Source organism: Bubalus bubalis, chromosome 22 (assembly GCF_019923935.1).
Source record: "Bubalus bubalis isolate 160015118507 breed Murrah chromosome 22, NDDB_SH_1, whole genome shotgun sequence".
In the NCBI taxonomy this organism is placed as follows: Eukaryota; Metazoa; Chordata; class Mammalia; order Artiodactyla; family Bovidae; genus Bubalus; species Bubalus bubalis.
The window spans coordinates 61,295,143-61,317,770 of record NC_059178.1 but is presented as its reverse complement, the minus strand read 5'-3'; the positions used below and the strand labels follow the sequence as shown (position 1 = coordinate 61,317,770).

General features: G+C 50.0%; 1 protein-coding gene across 4 annotated transcripts; it reads right to left on the bottom strand.

Annotated features, from left to right (window-relative positions):
• Positions 1–8,081: 8,081 nt before the first annotated feature.
• On the bottom strand, positions 8,082–22,444 carry RBFA (ribosome binding factor A). Of its 4 annotated transcripts, XM_025273154.3 has the most exons (8): positions 22,181–22,319; positions 20,475–20,692; positions 20,155–20,197; positions 17,834–18,010; positions 17,244–17,356; positions 12,438–12,522; positions 9,912–9,985; positions 8,082–8,787 (listed from the first exon to the last, which is right to left on the bottom strand). In XM_025273154.3, the coding sequence occupies exons 2-8, from the start codon at positions 20,477–20,479 to the stop codon at positions 8,526–8,528; spliced, it is 759 nt and encodes a 252-aa protein (XP_025128939.2). In that variant the 5' UTR covers positions 20,480–20,692; positions 22,181–22,319; the 3' UTR covers positions 8,082–8,525. The 4 variants fall into 4 exon arrangements, with proteins under 4 accessions (XP_025128939.2, XP_006079629.2, XP_006079628.2 ...); XM_006079567.4 differs by lacking the exon at positions 20,475–20,692 and having other exon boundaries at positions 17,942–18,010; positions 22,181–22,444; XM_006079566.4 differs by lacking the exon at positions 20,475–20,692 and having other exon boundaries at positions 22,181–22,439.
• Between the last annotated feature and the right edge of the window lie 184 nt (positions 22,445–22,628).

Sequence of the window (22,628 nt, the reverse complement as noted above, 5' to 3'; positions counted from 1 at the left end):
TCCCCTGCCCCTCCCTCCAAGCCCAGACAGATGCCTACCAGGGCCCCTCCCTGTTCTTCCCCATTAAAATAACAAGCAACCCAGTTTAAAAATAGGCAGAGGACCTCAACAGACATTTTTCCAGAGAAGACACACACATAACCAACAGGCACCTGAGAAGATGCTCAGTGTCACTAGTCATGAGAGAAATGCAAACTAAACCGAGATGTCACCTCAGCACCTGTCAGAATGGCTACTGTCAAAAAGACAGTAACAACTGTTGGTGAGGATGTGAAGAAAAGGGAACTCTCATGGACTGCTGGTCGGAATGTAAATTCGTGCAGCCTATATGGAAATTCTTTCTAAAATTGAAAACATAACCACCATAAGATCCAGCAGTCTCTCAGGTGGAATTCAGGAGAGTTGAGTGGAGGGCTCCTGTCTTGTGGTTCTCAGACCGAGAGAAGGCAAATGGGTGTTTTGTTTGCAATCGTCAGTTCAGAAGAGACCACACCACCCGGTCCTTCGGCGCGTTCCCACCAAGGGAGAAAGATCCAGTCCCTTCAAAGTCACTCAGGAGTCTGGCCCGAGCACCAGAGACTGGGTTCACACCTGCCGGGTTCTAGCAGGCAGTCCGGTCCCGCAACGCAGGAAACCATTTTTTAGATTTTCTTTTAAACAAGGAACCTTGCTTCCACGTTCTGCTTTACAAGCTTGCAGAAGAACGTTGAGCGGTGGAGCGAGCGGGACCCGGCCTGGCAGGAACTTAGACCTGGCGGGCGGGAAACCGGGAGAAGGTTCCCCGCCGGCTGCTCGCCGCCCCCGGTCCCGGGTCAGAGCCGCCTCTTCCCGACGCCGCCCCTTCCCGTTCCCCCACCCTCTCCAGGCTAAAGGGAAGCTCTGCTGCCGGCTCAAAGCATCTGGAGGTGTTTCCCGAGACCTGGAGACCCGCGTCCCCGCCGACACCGCCGGGTCTGCGCAGGGCCCTCGGAGGAGCCTGCCCGCGGCCTGGGGAGGAGGAAGCCCGGGTCGTCCGCGCCGCGTGTCCAGAGCACCGGGCGGGGCCGGCAGCGTCTCCCACTCGGCCCTGGGAGCCTGCACACAACTCCCGCGCCCGCGCGAGCTCCAGGCCGGCGCTGCAGGTGGAAAGAGCGGGATGAGGGGCTGGGGCGAAGCTCTCCCCCTTGGCTCGGAGGCTGGAGTGGTTTCCTCCTCAGACCTCGGAGCCGACGAGGCTTCAGGGTTCTCGCCCTTCAATCCAGTTGCACTGCGACCCCCGCCCGGGGCGCGGGAGAGTGTGGACGTCCGCCAGGCGGCGGGCAGACCCCAGTCCTGAGAGCCGAGCGGGGCGCGAGCAGCGGGGCGGGGGCACCGGGCCGGGAGCGCCTCCTCGCGCAAGACCCGGTGCTGCCTGGGCGCCCGGCGGCAGGGCGCCCGGGGCTGCCCCCAGACCCAGACGCGACACGGAAGTCTGCGCTCGTCTCCAGGCCCCGAGCCCGGGGGTTGCGACGCAGGTGTGCCTCGGTCACTCCGCAGCGACCCGCGCCGCCCCAAGCCTGCCTGTGGCGCCCACGGGGCTCCGCTCCACGTGTGCGGCGGGTCGGCGCGCGACCCCCGGGGAGCAGCGAGGAAGGGCGAAGGGCGCTCCCCGGGGAGATCCCCCCGAAGATGCTCGGTGGGCCACAGCGCGTGCACCCGGGCCGGCAGCGCCGTGTCTCCAGGGAGCTCCGTAGAAACGCAGATGCTCGGGTCTCGGGCCTGCGACCCCGGAGAGGTGGTCGGCCGCGTACGGTGTTACCGGACCCCGGGGGGTACACTGAAGCTTGGGAACGGCTAACTACCTGACAAAGTAACAGACGCTGATGGAGTGCCTTAGCTTGAGACGCCTGGACTCAGTCCCCGTTTCCGCAGCAGTTTCGCAGAGAAAGAGCTCACCGACGTGCCCACGAGGCTGGTTCGAGGGTTTCACTAGGTCAGCTCTTGCCAACTTCTCGTGATTAGCGTGGACGCCAGGCGTCTTCTGGGGGCTCCGGCAGCCTCCAGGGGCGGACTGTCCCCCAGAACCCAAGCGGGCTTCAGCGTGTGGGGGCGGGGGCCGCTGCCTGCTGCCTTCTCGGGGCACTAAGCACCGGCCGGCAGGAGCCGGGTCTGGCCTGTTTCCCTGTTTGTAAGATGAGTACTGAGCTTGCAAGCCTGCGCCTTTCTGCGCCCCTACGCTCCCCTCTCACCCCGCTGCCTTTTTCCATCCCTGAATTGCTGCTCCACTGCGCCCGCCTCACTGCCCCAGGACACACGCTCCTGACGCATGCTGGAAAGGACCCCAGAGACAAAAGGAAGGCAACAACCCCATAGGTAGCCAGAAAATAGCCTGCCCACCGGGGCATCTGCAGGTCAGGTATGTAATAGGATGCGCAGTTTCCAGCTGAAGGCTCCCTCTTCCCATGATGGGCTCCGCCCCGCAGATAAGCAGGATGCAGCAGAGGTTAGGACCGCGGGCTGCCTTTGGCTGTACCATTTACCTTCTCATCAACAGTGTGCAAGTGTTCACATTTCTCCACATCCTCGCCAACACTTGTAATTTTTTTTAATACTAGCCATCCTAATGGATGAGTTGGTATCTTGTAGTTTTGATTTATTGTTCCTCATGTCCTGTTTTTCCATTGTCCCTAATGATTAGTGCTGTTGAGCATTCTTTTCATATGGTTACTGGTCATTTGTACATCTCTGGAGAGAATTCTACTTAAGTTCCTTCAACTGTTTTTGAATTGTGTTGTCACTTGTGTTGTAAGCATTATCTATTTTATATTTTAATTCCTTATCAGACATATGATTTGCAAGTATTATCTCCCATTCTGTGGATTGCCTTTTTATTTCATTGATAGTGTCTTGGCACAAAAGATTCTCACAAAGTCCAACTTGTCTGTTTCCTTTTGTTGCCTATGCCTTTTGTGTCATATCCAAGAAATCAATGCCAAATTGAGTGTTTTGAAGCTCTAGTCCTATGTTTTCTTTTAAAAGTTTTAGTGTTAAGTCTTTATGTGGCTTGTGGGATCTTAGTTCCTCAACCAGGGGTTGAACCCATGCCTTTGGCAGTGGAAGCACGGAGTCCCAATCACTGGACTGCCAGCTAATTCTCTATATTGTTAAGTCTTACATTTAGGTCTTCGATACACCTGACCTGTCTCCTGAGAAATATATGCTGGTCAAGAATTAAGTTAGAACTGGACAGGGAACAATAGACCGGCTCAAAATTGGGAAAGGGGTACGACAAGACTGTATATTGTCACCCTGCTTATTTAACTTACACATAGAGTACATCAAGAGAAATGCCAGGCTGGATGAATCACAAGCTGGAATCAATATTGCCAGGAGAAATACCAACTTCAGATATGCAGATAATAACACTCTACTGGCAGCAAGTGAAGAGCAACTAAGAGCCTCTTGATGAGGGTAAAAAAAAGACAGTGAAAAGGCTGGCTTAAAACTCAACATTAAAAAAAAAAAAAAAGACCATGGCAGCCAGTCCCATCACTTCATGGCAAATAGAAGGGGAAAAAGTGAGAAGTGTTATTTTCTTGGCCTCCAAAATCATTGTGGTGATTGCAGCCATGAAATTAAGACATTTGCTCCTTGAAAGGAAAGCTATGACAAACCTAGACAGCATAATAAAGAGCAGAGACATCACTTTGCCAACAAAGGTTCAGAGTCAAAGCTACAGTTTTTCCAGTAGTCAAATAAGGATATGAGAGTTGGACCATAAAAAAGCCTGAGAGCTGAAGAACTGACGCTTTCAAATTGTGGTGCTAGATCTTGAAAGTCCCTTGGACAGTAAGGAGCTCAAACCAGTCGATCCTAAAGGAAATCAACCCTGAATGTTCACCAGGACTGATGCTGAACCCTCAATACTTTGGCCACCAGATGCAAAGAGCTGACTCATTAGAAAAGACCCTGATGCTGGGAAAGATTGAGGGCAGGAGGAGAAAAGAGCAGCAGAGGTTGAGATGGTTAGATAGCATCACTGACTCAATATGAATTTGAACAAACTCCGGAGATAGTGGAGGACAGAGGAGACTAGTGTGCTGCAATCCATGGGGTTGCAAGAGCTGGACATGACTTAGTGACTGAACAAACAAAATGTCCAACTTCATACTTTTTTTTCTGTTTTGGTCATGGCACTTGGTATGCAGGATCTTAGTTCCCTGACCAGGGATTGAACCCTTGCTCGCCGCATTGGAAGTATGGAGTCTTAACCACAGGACTGCCAGAGAAGTCCCCTACTTTCACACTTTTGTATGTGATATCTAGCTTTCCCAGCATCATTTACTGAGACTACCCTTTTCCCATTGTTTCCTTTGTCCACTAAACGATCTTGGCACCTTTGTCAAAAATCATCTGGCCATTTATGTGATGGTTCATTTCTGGGCTATTGTATTCCATTAGTCTATATGTCTGTCTTAAAGCCAATACACAGTTTTGATTACTGTTGTTTTTGCAGTAAGTTTTCAAACTGGAAAATGAAAGTCATCCAGTTTAATTCCTTTTCCAGGATTGTGCTGGCTGCTCAGAATCCCTTGAGATTCCTTATGAAATGTAGTATGAGCTTGACAATTTCTAGAGAAAAAAAAAATCAAGATTTTGACAGCGACTGCACTGATCTGTAGAGTGCTTTGAGTAATACTGATGTTTTCATAAGTTTTCCAATCAGTTAACTTCTTTCAACATGTTTTGTAGTTTTCATTGTACAGGTCTTTCTCACTTATGCTTAACTCCTAAGTATTTCTTTTTTGGCAGTATTGTAAATATTATTGTAATATCAGGTCTTGGTTGTTTTTTGTTTGTTTGTTTTTTGCCATACCGTATGGCTTGTGGGATCTTAGTTCTCCAACCATGGATTGAACCTAGGCCCCAGCAGCAAAAGTGCAGAGTCCTAACCGCTAGACTGTCAGGGAATACCCTGTAATCACTTTCAGGTCACTCACTGCTCATGTATAGAAATGTGACAGCTTTTTATGTGCTGACTTTTAATCTTGCTACTTTGCAGGGCTCATTTATTAGATCTAACAGCTTTTCTTTTATCTTTAAGATAGTCTATGTATAACACGATATCATCTGCAAACAATTTACTTTTCTCTAACTTGTAGGTCTTTTCTTTTCCCTGCTTAATTGCTCTGGCTGAACTTTCAGGACTATGTTGAATAGAAACGATTTAAACAGGCAGGCATCTTTGTCTTGCTGCTGACCTTAGATGAAAAGCTTTCGGTCTTTCACCACTGGGTATTGTTTGCTATGGATTTTCTCATATAGATTTTATATTAAGGCAGTCTCCTTCCATTCCTATTTTGTTGAGTGTTTTTTCATGAGAGGTGTTGAATTTTTTTTTTTTTTTGCATCATTTGAGATCATGTGGTTTTTCCTGTCACTTTGTTGATGTGACATGTAACACTGATGACTTTCGTGTGTTGGAACTTTTACATGTCAGGGATATATCCCACTTGGTCATGGTGTTTAATCCTCTTGATGTGCTGCTGAATCCTGTTTGTTAGTATTCTGTTGATGATTTTCACATCAATGTTCATAAAGGATACTGGATTTCACTTTTCTTTGTCGTGTGTGTGGCTTTGGTGCTGGAGTTATACTGGCCTTCTAGAATAATTTGGTAAGTGTTCTCTCCTCATTTTGGGGGGAGAATAGTTAGCATACTATTATGAGCTCTGTTACATGGACAGCCCTGCCAGGCTTTGACAGTTATGTCTAGACTTCAGGCTGGATTTCACAATGATTTTCCTCACTTCTCAGTGGTTCTTCCTCCACTTTTGCTTTTCTGGTCACTAAAACACCCACACCCCACTGCTGGTGGCTTTGTGACCAAGATTCACGTGTATCTGATGTAATCTGCTTTGAAGACCCAGTAGTTGAGCATGGGAGCCAGATGGGGCAGTGAATCCTCCCAAGCCTCCTTGGTCCCAGTAACGGGTGACGCAGGCATCCAGCCCACAAGCCAGTTGGCAAGTCGTGGGCCTGAGCAGGGACTGACATTAGGAGCTCAACTTCTGGAAATGGAGACGCCAGCCTACACAACATGAACGCCAACACCACGCCAACCGTGATGACATTTGGTTGCTCTTTATGCAGCTCCCAGCCCACCCAGAACACACGTCACCTACAGGGGCCTTTCTCCACTGCACTTCACTGACTCATATCTGCAGAACCCGCATCAAGTGCTTCTCCAAAGCCAGTGCATGGGCCGTCTGCAGAGTGGAGCCAGAGGGGATTTTATGTTTGGGGCTGAGTGAAGAGACTTTATTGAACATTTCAGAGTTCGTTCCATACATATTCTTCGCAGAGCAGCTTACTTTAATAAGCTGGATCTAATAATGTCACAGTTCATGTTGAGAGGTGCTATGCATAAGTCAGTTTGAAAATGAAGACAATGGAGCAGGGACCTGCATTCTATAAAACTGGGGACTGAGATGCAGAGCTAAATGAAATAGTGTAGGGTGCAAGTTTTTCCTTCAGCTACTGAAAACTCTGAGGCCTTCAAACACTGGTGAGACTACCTGCATGCACTTCAGAGGGTAAAGTGAGACACTGAACAGCTGACTCAGAGCTGCTGCTCACACAGCGTGTTCTGCGAAGCTCCTGGTTAGACAGAGCTGGTTTTCTAGGGAGGGAAGTGGAGCCGCTGCTGGGATGCTACTAGAGGAGAGCCCGTGGGCACCCGGAGCTGCCATCCCCAGGGAATGTGACAGCACCTCCCTTCTGCCCTCTGCACCTGGAGCACAGAATCAGTCCTGACACCATACATGGCTGTTTTAGGAGGGAAAACAGCAAGATTCCTCTCATCAAGACTCAGAGCTTCAGGAAGCAGGGCCCAGAGGCAGGAAGGCTACCAAAAGCCTTGCACTGAGACACTGCACTGAGTGTCAGTTGGGTGGGCTACAAAGGGAAGGGGTGTGTGTGCGCATGTGTGTGCTCTCACACTGAGACACTGTGCTGTGTCTGTCTGAGTGTATATGAGTCTGTATGAGAGTTGGGAGGACTACAAAGGGAAGGTGTAGAGGTGTGTGTGCACACGCACGTTCTCACACTGAGACACTGTGCTGAGTGTGTGTCTGAATGTGTGTGAGTGTGAGATGGGAGGACTACAAAGGGAAGGTGCCCTGAGGTCTAGGGAAGCTTGCTGCCATCCCGCTGGTCGTGGCCAGTTTGGGGCTGTCTCTGCTGCAGGACAGGGCTTCCTCCCAACGGAAGCTACAGCAGAAGACACAGCTTTCCTTCAACATGAAGTCTACAGCAGCCCCATGAACTTTCAGGTAGAACTGAGACGGCATTTCTCCAGCCTCCGAGGGCACGTGTGTGAGCTCTGGTTCCAGCCTGGCAAGATGGGAGCACCAGAAACACCCCGGAGGCACCCACAGTCCTTCAAGGCGGGTGCTCCCACGTGTGCCTCACCGCCCGTCAGCGCAGGTCTCACACTGGCCAGTCCTCCCTCCGGCCATCTCTGGTCTGAACAAGAGGCTGTGTGAGCACCCACCTTCCTAAGGAAACAACCACGCAGGTACCTGCACCCCTCTGGGGCACCACATGCACCAGCCCACAGCCATGTGCTCAGAGCGGGTACCCACGTGGCTGGCCGATGTCCCAGGACCCTTGCTGGCCCTCCAGCGGGGGCCGCATCCCTGCCAGGCACTGCCCCTCATCCCAGGTGCGGACAGGGAATGGAGCATCCAGGCCATGCCACTGCTGCTGGGATACGGGCAACCTTCCCAAGAGATGTTATGAGAAGGGGGATCACACGCCCTGAAAGCAGCGCTACAAACGTCTCTGCTGTATCTCAGCAGGAACCCTTCTCCAATCGTCTGAACTGGGTTGGTAGCATTTCCAGTACTTCAAGGCTGACACCTGGTGAGTCAAGACACCCCAAGTTTAGGACACTTTCTCTGGGTCAGACTCAGATGGTTATTTCCTAACGAGGCTCATCTAACACACACACTCTCTTTGGAAGTCACAGCACAGAATCTCACACTCAGAAGAACTCGTCAGCAACTCAGGGCCAGGACTGACATCTCCATCAAAAGGCACTAATGTGACGCTAACCCAACTGCGGAGAGGACAGCCGTTTATAGTATGAGGCGAACGAAGCAGGCAAAGCAGCGCCTCTGTGAACAGAGGCCACCGGTGAATCCCAGGACTCAAGTGTCCACGAGTCTGCTCGTCCAGGAAGACCAGGGGAGCACGGCAGCCACAGATCTGGGGGCTGTGGAGAAACCAGTGCGTGAGCAAACGTGCACACGTGGATCCCAAATAAGGAGGCCAGACCGCTCGCCATCCACCAAGAGGGTTTTACACCCTTCCCACAGGCCTCCTCTGCAACACCGTATAAGGAGTGCGGACGGCATCTGCACTGCGCATGCGCCCGGAGCCGAGTCACGATCCACTGCCTTCTGGTCCTTTCTCTCCACCTCAGTTCCTGCTCTTCTTCTCGGAGCCCCACTCGTACCCTGGGGCGTGCTCCTCAGAAGGCCCCTCGATTGTCCAGGGGCTTGTCACTCCCCACCGTGCAGATAGTTCTTGGGAGAGAGGTCATCGTCCACGTGGGTCTTGGCCTTCCTCCTCCTCATCTGCTTCGTCAGGTCAGCCACGTGCTCTGGCCACAGGGGGCCCGTGCTCCCATGCCCTTGCGCTCTCCTCCTCTTGTACTCCAGGATCTGCTTGTTGAGTGCCTCATGGTCAATCCCACACAGGTTCAAGCGTGCAGCAGGGCCCAGGGTATCACTTGGCGAAGCCGCGTCCAGGGCCTCGGGGTCACTGGGGGAGAAGGGAGTTGTCACACCGGGCACAAATATCACATGGCATACAAACACTCCCTCAGCCCCCGCCACACAGCGCGCTGCCACCTCTCCAGTGGGGCTGTGGAGCCAGCACAAAGCGGGCTTTGGTCCAGCGGCCTCCAGTCTAGCACTTCTTGACCAGCACTCCCAGAGCCTGTATGTGGCTCAGGCCACCATGCTCCCTATGCAGACATCCTGGGCTGACATCAAGTGTATTTTCATTACTTCCCCACTTAAACATGGCTAGTGCACTAGGCTAGTTAAACAGAATCATGGGGAGCTGGTCTTTAGTTACCTGATGAACCAAAAGAGAAGACAAGTCCATTCTGAGGGCAAAACCAGAGCAATCCTCTCAAAACCCCAATCTGGCCACAGCACGCTCCTCACTCTCAGACCTGGAAGGGCTCCACACCCACAGGCACTCCACCTGCCTCGCCCAGGTCTGCTCCTCACTGAGCTGGAACTGGGGACTCACTGCCACTCGGGGCTTCTGCCCTAGCTCAGGGGTCTAAGTGTTGCCCCCCCCCCACCCCGTGGCAGGCTGGCTTCTGTCGGCCCTGGCCCCCAAGGCCCTGACAGTGCCCAAGCGATGCTCACATAGATGATCTAAGGACACAGGCTAGACACCCGGTGGAGCTGTTCCCTCACCTGGAATCCTCACATCACCTTCTCAGAGGCCTACCCTGATGTTCACTGCTTCCTAGCAAAATGCAGGCTCCAAAGACACTGCCATTTGTTCACAGCATTCCCTAAGCATTAGAACAGGCCTGCTGGGAGCAGGCACTCGACAGAAATGCATGAGGGAACAGAGAGGATGAGCTGCGACCACTAGCACTCAGCGCCCAGGCCCCAGCACTTCCAGTGGGCCCAGAGGCCCTCCTGACAGCCTCCCCAAGGTGCTGGGTAATGGGCCATGCTGCCACTGTGGCCTGCCATGGGCCAACCCTGGGTTGGGCCTCAGGTCAAGACCCTAGGGCATAAACCAGGGCCCACCCCTCTACACTGGGCTGGGGGCAGGCAGCACTGTGCAGCGGTTGTGGAAACCAGCACGTCCATAGCTGCATGTGCCCCCATCAGAAACACACATCCACATGTTACCACCTGAAGTCACTTTGCACAAAGTCTTCTTTTTCACCCTGGGGTCCAAAATCAGCAATTGCCAGCAGCCGATCAACCTGAAACGAAACAGACAGTGGGTTACCGGAGAGCTGTGCTTCTCCACTGCCTGCCGAGCGGGGCGCCTACAGACTGCAAATGTCAGGCTGCCCAGAGCCACGGCCACCTCAGGGCCCGGCTGCGTGACAGGGCTCCCTCCCTGATGTTGCGCATGCCCGCGATCTTAGTTACACTTGTTCTGATAATGAACCGAGTCTTCTCAAAAGACTGTACTTAAAGCGTGTAAATGTTAGTCAAATTTACAAAGGAATCAGTTAAATATTAGTTGAATTCCTGACACTTACTGGTTTCTAATGAGGTTCTGTAAAATGCTTCAATTTTGCCACAGAATTTTCTTGAGGGAACGAAGCCCCCAGAGTGGCTATGTGGGAGTCACAAAGCCCGGCATTAGACTCCAGCTCTGTGGGGTGTGAGGGGCCAAGGCTGGAGATGTACTCTGCTGCTCAGCAGGGCCCAGCGAGGCCCCCCACCTTCACCTGCCTGCTCTGATGCCGCCAGGTGCTCCCACCTGGGCTGGGCACTGAGGCCTGATCTCCCACTTCAGTGCGAGCCCAGCCAGCCGGACCCACAACTGGGTCCCGACATCCACATGAAGTCATCACCAACAAGTGACGCTATTAAAACCACAAGGTGAGAAGAGGCAGAACCGGACACGAGTCAGTCCACAGAAAACCCAGGAACAAGATGATACTACATCAAGAACAAATGGGCCTCCTCGAGTTAAAACTGGGAGTTAACTCACATTCATGATGGCCAATGTGCTGAGCACCTGAGTGTGCACACTGGTACTACCACCAGCAATGAGCACCCCTGAGTGTGAGCACTGGCAGGACCATCATTAGCTTTGAGGTAATCAGCAAAGTGGGGCTTCCCTGGTGGCTCAGTGGTAAAGAATCACCTGCAATGCAGGACACACCGGGTCGATCCCTGAGTCGGGAAGATCCCCTGGAGGAGAGCATGGCAACCCACTCCAGTGTTCTTGCCTGGAGAATCCCATGGACAGCACCCCTGAGAGTTAGCACTAGTAGGACCACTGGTGCTGAGCACCCCTGAGTGTGAGCACTGGCAGAACCACCAGTGCTGGGCACCCGAGTGTGAGCACTGGCAGAACCACCGGTGCTGGGCACCCCTGAATGTGAGCACTGGCAGAACCACCGGTGCTGGGCACCCCTGAGTGTGAGCACTGGCAGACCACCAGTGCTGGGCACCCCTGAGTGTGAGCACTGGCAGTACCAGTAGTTTTGCTGAACTACCTAGGTTTCAGTTTGGACACAGCTGATTACTCAGCCTCTTTCAAACATCCAGACCTGTGACCTGAAGACTGCATTCTATCCTGAGAACGCAAAGTAAGCTGTTCAAACTGGAGCAGTAGCAACTACTTGCGACTTTTGTTGCAACCAATATTAGACAGAAATAAACTGACTGACAGAAGACTCCAAGTTTCATCCAGAACTAATTTCAAATTTCTGTGCCTATCCAAGCTGCTTACCAATGCATGATTTTAAATTTTAAAAATGTACAGAGTCTGAAAAACTCTGCTCTGACTTAGCCAAGGGAAGCAGTGACCATGCCCTTGACGATCACCTACCCAAATCAGAAACCCACTCTGGTCCAGCCTTTACTCCTACCTACAGTGAGACAGAGTACAGGATGACGTGGCCAGCCATGGCCTGACCTTCCCTTGGCGGGTCCACATGCAGGACCCACCATCACCATATGGCTTGTGTCCGACCCTTCAGCACTTCCCTTGGGTGTGTGTGGTAGGACAGACAGGCCTGAAGTGGACAAAGGCCCCCCCTAGAGACACACAAGCATACAGGTGGGAGCATATACCCTCCCCTCCAGTGACTTTTCTGAAAAGGAACCCACACAACCAGGGAGCACCTTGCAGCCATGAAATCTTCCTCCACAGAGAGTGGGACGAGTAACAGTTCAGTGAGAACAGGGAGCCCACCCTCCGGGACAGGCTGGGCTCCTCCCACAGCCCTGCACGGGGACTCCTGCTGGGGTCTGCACACCACAGCCCAAACCCCACCTGGGCTGACAAGCGGCTCTGCATCTTCACTCCTGCTCCCCTTCTAGCGAGGAAACCACACACCCACGAGGCTATTATCCAAACGATGTTTCCAGTATAGGTTGTATGATGAACAATGAGAGACAACAATGTACAACTGGATCTCTTTCCTGTGGACCTATGCACTACCTAGTCTCACAGTGAACACGCCGCCGAATCCTCCTGCAGTGCTGCTGGCTTCTTCAGTGAACCTGTGAAGGTGTAAGACACCTTAATAACCAAGGAACCACCACCAGGTGAAAAATGCATGTATGGTAACAGGTTTTTAACCCCTAAAACCTGTACTTAAAACAAGGAAAACAACTATGAAACAATGCGTAAAGCCTTACGCATACAGAAGTTGACACAGTAAAGAGGCAATTATGCAAAAGCCTTACCTCCATCACAGCTGCATATTTTTTGTCCTGAACAAACACTATGGGCGGCACGTTCCTCAGGGTCTGCTGCGACATCAGAAGATGCCTGGAGAGAAAATAAGGTTTGAGCAGTTGAGGTGACATCTGGTGGAGGGGTGCCAGAAACACAAATGTCATCTCACAAAGAGGTGAGACGTGAGTCTGGTTCATCACAGTATTCAAAGATGAAAAGTCTTCCTTAGCCAACTGCCACATTTCAACAGCGGTATAAAATGCATCATCACTACTGTTTTTAATTCTCTAAATGCAACTTTTGAGATCAAGTCTGACGTGAACTTGGGATGGCCTGCCAGGCATCACCGCCAGCGTCCTGTCCCTCCATTCACGGGCACCAGCAGCAGCGCCACAGAAGGGTGGCCGCCAACCCACCACCACCAGATGCCAGACACAGAAAACACTGCTGGGACACGCAGGCACAGCTGCTCAGCGACAGAGCTGGTACAGTCACGCGGAGACCTTCACACTAAAGCCTGGTGATCCAAAGAGGTGGGAAACGTTCTGTTCAACTGACTTTTCTGATTGCTGCTGCTGCTTAGTTGCTTCAGTCATGTCCGACTCTGTGTGACCCCATGGACTGTAGCCCACCAGGCTCCTCTGTCCATGGGATTCTCCAGGCAAGAACACTGCAGTGGGTTGCCATGCCCTCCTCCAGGGGATCTTCCCAACTCAGGGATCGAACCTGTGTCTCCTGCATTGCAGGTGATTCTTTACCACTGAGCCACCAAGGAAGCCCCACGTTTCTGATTCAGTTCAGTTCAGTCGCTCAGTCATGTCCGACTCTGCGACCCCATGAATCGCAGCACACCAGGCCTCCCTGTCCATCACCAACTCCCGGAGTTCACTCAGACTCACGCCCATCGAGTCAGTGATGCCATCCAGCCATCTCATCCTCTGTCATCCCCTTCTCCTCCTGCCCCCAATCCCTCCCAGCATCAGAGTCTTTTCCAATGAGTCAACTCTTCGCATGAGGTGGCCAAAGTACTGGAGTTTCAGCTTTAGCATCATTCCTTCCAAAGAACACCCAGGACTGATCTCCTTCAGAATGGACATGTTGGATCTCCTTGCAGTCCAAGGGACTCTCAAGAGTCTTCTCCAACACCACAGTTCAAAACCATCAATTCTTCAGTGCTCAGCCTTCTTCACAGTCCAACTCTTCACATCCATACATGACCACAGGAAAAACCATAGCCTTGACTAGACGGAACTTTTTTGGCAAAGTAATATCTCTGCTTTTGAATATGCTATCTAGGTTGGACATAACTTTCCTTCCAAGGAATAAGCATCTTTTAATTTAATGGCTGCAGTCACCATCTGCAGTAATTTTGGAGCCCCAAAAAATAAAGTCTGACACTGTTTCCACTGTTTCCCCATCTATTTCCCATGAAGTGGTGGGACCAGATGCCATGATCTTCGTTTTCTGAATGTTGAGCTTTAAGCCAACTTTTTCACTCTCCACTTTCACTTTCATCAAGAGGCTTTTTAGTTCCTCTTCACTTTCTGCCATAAGGGTGGTGTCATCTGCATATCTGAGGTGATTGATATTTCTCCCGGCAATCTTGATTCCAGCTTGTGTTTCTTCCAGTCCAGCATTTCGCATGATGTACTCTGCATAGAAGTTAAATAAGCAGGGTGACGATATATAGCCTTGACGTACTCCTTTTCCTATTTGGAACCAGTCTGTTGTTCCATGTCCAGTTCTAACGCTTGCTTCCTGACCTGCATACAGATTTCTCAAGAAGCAGGTCAGGTGGTCTGGTAATCCCATCTCTTTCAGAATTTCCCACAGTTTATTGTGATCCACACAGTCAAAGGCTTTGGCATAGTCAATAAAGCAGAAATAGATGTTTTTCTGGAACTCTCTTGCTTTTTCCATGATCCAGCGGATGTTGGCAATTTGATCTCTGGTTCTTCTGCCTTTTCTAAAACCAGCTTGAACATCAGGAAGTTCACGGTTCACATATTGCTGAAGCCTGGCTTGGAGAATTTTGAGCATCATTTTACTAGCATGTGAGATGAGTGCAATTGTGTGGTAGTTTGAGCATTCTTTGGCATTGCCTTTCTTTGGGATAGGAATGAAAAATGACCTTTTCCAGTCCTGTGGCCACTGCTGAGTTTTCCAAATTTGCTGGCATATTGAGTGCAGCACTTCCACAGCATCATCTTTTAGGATTTGAAATAGCTCAACTGGAATTCCATCACCTCCACTAGCTTTGCTCGTAGTGATGCTTTCTAAGGTCCACTTGACTTCATATTCCAGGATGTCTGGCTCTAGGTCAGTGATCACACCATCATGATTATCTGGGTCATGAAGATCTTTTTTGTACAGTTCTTCTGTGTATTCTTGTCACCTCTTCTTAATATCTTCTGCTTCTGTTAGGTCCATACCATTTATGTCCTTTATCGAGCCCATCTTTGTATGAAATGTTCCCTTGGTATCTCTCATTTTCTTGAAGAGAGCTCTAGTCTTTCCCATTCTGTTGTTTTCCTCTATTTCTTTGCATTGATCACTGAGGAAGGCTTTCTTATCTCTTCTTGCTATTCTTTGGAACTCTGCATTCAGATGCTTATATCTTTCCTTTTCTCCTTTGCTTTTCACTTCTCTTCTTTTCACAGCTATTTGTAAGGCCTCCCCAGACAGCCATTTTGCTTTTTTGCATTTCTTTTCCCTGGGGATGGTCTTGATCCCTGTCTCTTGTACAATGTCACGAACCTTGTTCCATAGTTCATCAGGCACTCTGTCTATCAGATCTAGGCCCTTAAATCTATTTCTCACTTCCACTGTATAATCATAAGGGATTTGATTTAGGTCATACCTGAATGGTCTAGTGGTTTACCTAAAAGCTACTCAGAAAATGATGCTGTTATCTCAACACTTGTTGGAAATCTCTCGTTTTCTTCTTTCTGTGAAATGTAAAAACTGAGAGTGTCTGACCACTCTTTGATGATGCCTGGCTTCAGAGACCACGGCACTGTGAGGGATGCAGAGTGGCTGAAGCAAGCACGCAGGAGAATACCAGACCCGCAGGACCCTGCTCTCAGCATCTACCCCCTCGTCTTCTAAAAAGGAAGCATGGGGCTTCCCTGGGGTCCAGGGGTCAAGAACCCGGGGACTCAGGTTCAATCCCTGGTCCAGGAAGAACCCACAACCCATGGGGCAACTGAGCCCATGAGCCCCAAGTATGGAGCCTCTGCTCCGGAGCCCATGCTCTGCGACGAGAGAGTCGCCCCCGCTCCCCATGACTGGAGAAAGCCCGTGTGCAGCATCGAAGACCCAGAGCAGCCAAAAATAAATAAAAACTTTAAGAAGCAAAATGAAAGCCTGCCGTACAGTGGAGGCAGGAGGCCCAGGGAGAAAGGAGAGAAGAAGGAAGGAGAAAGCCCAGTTCTGAGGTTTTCCATGTTTTAAAGACTGAGGAGAAAACTGAGTAACTTTTTTCCTACCACCCAGCTCAGTGGTTCTCACAATTTTTGGTCTCAGAACCCCCTTTATACTCTTAACAATTACTGAGGACACCAAACAATACTTAACACATTAGAAAGTGAAACTGAAAAATGTAAAAATATGTATTCATTAATTCATGTAAAGTAACAGCTGTATTTTAAATGAGATTAAGAAGAGTGATACTGTTTGCATGGTTTCAAATTTCTTTAAAACCCAGCATAATGGAAGTCAGCTAGATTCTCACCTCTGTATCTGCATTCAATCTGTCCTAGTATTTTGCTTAAAAAAGAAGAGGGAAATGTAAGCTCATGGATCAGAAACTGAAAAAAGGAAGAGTATGTGAACAGCCCTTCAGAAAGGTGTCGAGGTTCTCTGATGCTACACAGAATCTCAACAAAAGTAGTTTATTTAAGGTGGCAATGTGGAATCTGAAACCAGATGGATGGACAGGTCACTCTCTGTACATTAAAATCCTGTGATCCTCTTGCCCTCTGAATTGACCTTTCCCCATTGGTGATTCTGTAACATCATACATTGGTATTTTTCTGAAAATACTGATTTACCAAGTTACACAGATTTTCAGAATGATCATGCACTTTAGAATATATTGTCTCCAATCTCATCAAAAGGGTCTTATGAACTGCAAGCTGTCAAACTCACGGTAGTGGGTACAGGCTTTCTAAAATTCTCATTTTCACTGAAAGCTTGCATTTTATCACTGGTCAAACACGGTCAGTTGTTTTCTTGAAGTGACGGGTTTACTTTACTCACTTTGGAGAAAATGTCTATCAAATACCTACATCTTAATAACCATAGTTGGTTCACTTGTTCTTCCAAGTGAAAAATGTGTATTCTGGGTCACAATCAGCAACCACAATATTTTTCCAAGACAACCACTAGGGCTCCATCCACACTTTCCACCACAGACACTAAAAAAGATGTGCCCAAGGGTAGATTTAATAAAGAGAGTAACTTCTGCTTATTCACCAAGGGTATTCTTAATGAAGCTGGCAGTTGATTACCGTGAGTACACGCTGACGCCACAGTGACGGCCAGGACATCCTCAGTGCACACGTCCACACAGCGAGAAAGGAAAACCACAGCTCACCATGAAAACAGCTCTAACCTCATGAACGTCCCCCCACAAAGGACCTCGGGGGTCCCTGGGGAACCAGGACCCACTTAGAGAACCACTGACCTGGCCTGTGGCTTATATGAAGATGTGAATTCTGCTCTGAAATTCAAGAAAACATTTCCAAAATTTTCCTTAAAAGCAAAAGTGGTGACCACACCGGCCGGCAGGCAGGGTCAGGCAGACGGCTCACCTCATGTGCGCAGCGCTCCTCCGCAGGACGGCCTCTGTGTGTGCGTTCTGAGCCTCAGAGAGGGTCGCCCTCCAGAAGACACGGCAGGCAGAGAAATCTGAAGTCAGAGAGACCTGAGCCCCCCACCCCCGCCCCAAATCACTGTCAGTTCACCTGGGCTCTCATGGACAGGGGGTGTCAGGAGATAGGCACTAACCCAAGGGCAGTCCTGGCTTCGCCCCCAGCACCGGTGCCCAGCGCCAGGGCCCCAGGCCCCCGCCGCCCCCCGCGCCCTGACCTGACTCCAGCCCCTGCCCCACCCCAGAAGTGCCTCAGTGCCCTCTGCCCTCCCTGGGTGAACCCACTCCACCTTGAGGGTGAAGACGACAGGAGCCAGCTCCCCGTCCTTACCCCGAGGGAAAGCACACGGGCCACCACTCATCTGACCCAGGTCTTCCTCTGATGGCCCGCGTCACCCCGGGCAGAGTGCCAGGCGCTGTCTGCGCCTGTCCCCCACGCCTTCCTCCCGACACCTCAAGGCGCACACCGAGCCTCCCTCCTGCCTCTCCCAAGCGCGAGGCACCTGACGGGGTGCGAGGTCCCATGGCTACCTTGCAGAGCTCCACGTTCAGGTCGCACAACTCCTGGCTCACTTCAGGGGTGCACAGCAAGTCTGTGAGCGCTTTGTAGAGGAGACCATTCAGGGCCCTCAGGCGTACCTGGTCTTCCTTCCGGGTTCTCTGAGAAGTGCTCTTTGTCAGGAAATCCAACTGGGATGACTTGTGGGTCTCCATCAAGAAGAAAGGCCAACATTACACAAAGGCCAACATGACACCTATATGCGAACCTTACTGACAACAAGGGTCACCCTCAGCCACCTTAGCTTTCATGAGGATATACTTCATTTTACAGACCTGGACCCGTCTAGATTTTACCTAGCATCCCTTCAAAATTAAAAGTATGGCCAAGTACATATATTTTTCCGAAAAAATTCTTAGTGAAATGTAATCCACATACCATAAAATTCTCCTTCTTAAAAAGTACAATTCAGTGGTTTCCAGTATCAGTTTAGTGCTCAGTTGTGTCCGACTCTGCAACCACCATGGACTGCAGCACGCCAAGCTTCCCTGTCCACTACCAACTCCTCAAGCTTACTCAAACATCGAGTCAGTGATGCCATCCAACCACCTCATCCTCTCGTCCCCTTCTCCTCCTGCCTTCAGTCTTTCCCAGCATCAGGGTCTTTTCCAATGAGTCAGTTCTTCACATTATGTGGCTAAAGTACTGGAGCGTCAGTTTCAGTCCTTTCAATTAATACTCAGGACTGATTTCCTTTAGGATGGACTGGTTTAATCTCCTTGCAGTCCAAGGGACTCAAGAGTCTTCTCCAACACCACAGTTCAAAACCATCGATTCTTTGCCCCTCAGCTTTCTTTATAGTCCAAATCTCACATCCATACACGACTACGGGAAAAACCATAGCTTTGACTAGACCAACCTTTGTTGGCAAAGTAATGTCTATGCTTTTTAATATGCTATCTAGGCTTGTCATAGCTTTTCTCCCAAGGCGTAAGTGTCTTTTAATTTCATGGCTGCAGTCACCATCTGCAGTGATTTTGGAGCCCAAGAAATTAAAGTCTGCCACTGTTTCCTTTGTTTCCCCATCTATTTGCCATGAAGTGATGGAACCAGCTGCTGTGATCTTTTTTTGAATGTTGAGCTTTAAGCCAGCTTTTTCACTCTCCTCTTTCACTTTCATCAAGAGGCTCTTTAGTTCCTCTTTGCTTTCTGCCATAAGGGTGGTGTCATCTGCATATCTGAGGTTATTGATATTTCTCCTAGCAATCTTGATTCCAGCTTGTGCTTCATCCAGCCTGGCATTTCACATGATGTACTCTGCATATAAGGTAAACAAGCAAGGTGACAATATACAGCCTTGATGTACTCTTCCCAATTTGGAACGAGTTTGTTATTCCATGTCTGGTTCTAACTGCTGCTTCTTGATGTGCATGCAGATTTCTCAGGAGGTAGGTAAGGTGGTCCCATCTCTTTAAGAATTTTTCAGTTTGTTGTGATCCACACAGCCTAAGGCTTTAGTGTACTCAGTGAACGTGAATGTGAAGTCGCTCAGTCATATCCGACTCTTTGCGACCCCATGGACTGTAGCCTACCAGGCTCCTCTGTCCATGGGATTTTCCAGGCAATAGTACTGGAGTGGATTGCCATTTCCTTCTCCAAGGGATCTTCCCAACCCAGGGATCAAACCCGGGTCTCCCGCATCGTAGACAGACGCTTTACCATCTGAGCCACCAGGGGTTTTTAGTATACACAGTGTATTTTTTTCTAAAAGGAACCATTCATTACATACACTTCCATGATACACATACAATGTATTTCAGAGATACTGCAGGTTCCTTCCAGACTATTACAATAAAGCAGATATCACAATACAGTGAGTCACACAAATTTTCTGGATTCCTGATGCGTATAAGTTATGTCTGCACTACAGTGTAGTCTATTAAGTGTGAAGTAACAGTATATCTAAAGACAACATACATGCCTTAACCGAAAACACTTTATTGCTAAAACACGCTGACACTGACTTGCCAAAGCAGGGCTACTACAGACCTCAATCCGTAAAAATCACAGTATGTGGGAAACACAACACAAGGAGTGCCTGCACACCTACAGACATCTGTGTTACACACACACAACCTGAACGGACATCACCATGTTAGAATCGGATAACAGATACGACATTCTGGAAAACTGTGGTGTAATTTTTTTAAAGGTCAAATCCCCACGTTAGCAGTGTATGCAGGCTCACCCTTCCAGTACTGATGCGGACAGACCACAGGCTGGAGTGCTGCCCAGGGCAGGGCCTCCTGCCCTCCGAGATCCCAAAGTGCTTGTCACTGCTCCTCCTACTTACCAAGTGAGAGCCCAAGGAAGGACCTTCATACCAGAACTTCTTCCTGTGGGAGAAAGTGAGAACTCTGCTGGATACAATGGCAAATTGGGTAAGAAACAGTTACAAATGCTAACCGCAAGTTATATCATAGCTGTTTCTAAAGGGCTAAGCCTGAACATACAGATTAAGTTCCTGAGGTTCTAAAAGATTTAATTATCCACCTGACAGCAGCTGGGTTTTCGGGCAGAGACAGGAGGCAGTTTTAATTCAGCTCAAGGTTTTACCTAAAGTCTGCTTCTAGTCCCAAAGATGGAGAAAGGGGATCTTAAAAACACACCTACCACATGCATGACAGCACTGTCCTACTCCACAAAGCTGCTGCCTGGGATCTGGATAACAACTGACACGGTCACACATCAACAGCTAGGTCAGCAGAAGGCAGATGGGAGAGCCAGGCTCCCGACTGCTGCAGACAATCAAGGGAGGGGGGTGAGGACCATCTGGGCACCAGCAGATAAGAGATGGAGGTCAGCAGGAACTCAAGTTCCACTTTTTACAGCTACAGGTGGTGACATGGAGAAACATTTACAGATAAGCATATACCCTTGGCTTAACCTGAACATGTATTGTTTTCACTTTGTCAGCTGAAAGGGTATAAAAGACAAATACCCCAGTAGCAATGACATACTCAGCTCCAGATCATGGTTCTGATGCCAGTGTCCAGTGAAGTAACCAGACAGAGCTCCTCGGAGAAGTGGCTGGTTCTAGCACTGAGGCATTCTGTAGCGCCATAAAGTAAAGAAGACCTAATAAATTTCTTTAAACATAAAAACTACTTCAAGGGTTTCCCTGGTGGTCTACTGGTTAAGAATCCGCCTGCCAACACAAGGGACACGGGTTTGATCCCTGATCCTGGAAGATCCCACATGCCACAAAGCAACTAAGCTACTGAGCCCACATGTCCTAGAGCCTGCAATGAGAAGCTGCTCACCACAGCTAGAGAGTAGCCCCCTCTCCCCACAACTAGAGAAAGCCTGAGGGCAGCAACAAAGACCCAGTACAACCAATAAATAAATAAATAAAATAAAACAAATAAAAACTACTTCAAAACCCCCAAAAATGAGGCATGTCAAAGGAACATAGGAGCCACCTGAAGAGCTACCAATGGTCCAAAGCCGGAACAACTGGAGCAAAATTAAGTAGTAATGGGTTCTAACCTATGGGTGCATACTGATAGGAATTAACAAATGGAGAAAAAGAGACACATGTTCCATCAAAAGTCTCAATAATTCATGAACCTAACTCACACTACTCCTTAGGTGTGAGCGGCATACAGTGACTTACCATACCTGCTGCTGCTACTGCTGCTGCTAAGTCGCTTCAGTCATGTCCGACCCTGTGCGACCCCAGAGACGACAGCCCACCAGGCTCCCCCGTCCCTGGGACTCTCCAGGCAAGAATACTGGAGTGGGCTGCCATTTCCTTCTCCAGTGCATGGAAGTGGAAAGTGACAGTGAAGTCGCTCAGTCGTGTCCGACTTAGCGACCCCATGGACTGCAGCCTACCAGGCCCTCCATCCATGGGATTTTCCAGGCAAGAGTACTGGAGTGGGGTGCCATTGCCTTCTCCGACTTACCATACCTAATATCATGTAAATGCTACCAAAACAGTTGCCAGCAAGGCAAGCTCAGGTTGTGTTTTTTAAAACTTCGTGGAATTTCTTCTGAATTTTCAATCCAAGGTTGGTTGAATCCGAGGATTTGGAACCTCGGACCCACGGTGGAATGTAAACATCACTTTGCTTTAAAAGTTCACTTTGCTTATAGCAGACTTAAAATCATCACAACTGTATGAAAGTACAGAAAAAAGGCAGGGAGGAAAAACCGCAAACGGCAGCCGTGACGGGTGGGCTTTCACACGCGGAGACTGCGCTCAGACTTGGCTGCGCGCTCGGGAGCCAGCTAGCGCCCAGGCGGAGCCCTCACCCTTGAGGACCCCAACGCCGGGCCACCGCCCCAACGCCCTCCACCCCATTCGGGAACATTACTTGGTTTTCGAAGCAAATTTCTTGAGCATGTTCTTGCCACAGGACACAGGAGAGCTGTGCAGACCTCGGGCACCGCTCAGGAGCCCCAAGTGGAGCCCCGGCCGCCCCCTGAGAGCGGCCCACATGTTTGCTCAGCGACTGCGGACAAATGGCGACGTAAGGCAGGGCGACGGTGACGAGGAGACGTGGGGAGGGGCAAAGACAGACAGGGCGACCTTTGCGGGGAGACTTGGGCAGGAAGACAAACGCGGCGGAGCTGTGACCAAGGCGTGGGCGGGGCAACGTTGCCAAGGAGACGTAGAGCGGAGGGAAGCGGGGCGGGGCGACGTGTGGGGCAGGGCTACGCTTGCGCGGCATAGGCAGGGTGACGTTACTAGGGAGACGTAAACCGGAGCGACGCTGAGCGGTGCGGTGTGCGGGGTAGGATACTTTGACAGGGGCGTGAGTG

Coding starts and splice junctions, on each gene's coding strand:
- RBFA (XM_006079566.4), bottom strand. CDS start 22,305: ATGTGGGCCGCTCTCAGGGGGCGGCCGGGGCTCCACTTGGGGCTCCTG. Junction 17,357..17,833: donor TGAACGTGGAGCTCTGCAAG/GTAGCCATGGGA, acceptor TGGGGGGCTCAG/GTCTCTCTGACTTCAGATTT. Junction 9,986..12,437: donor AATATGCAGCTGTGATGGAG/GTAAGGCTTTTG, acceptor GTTTCGTTTCAG/GTTGATCGGCTGCTGGCAAT.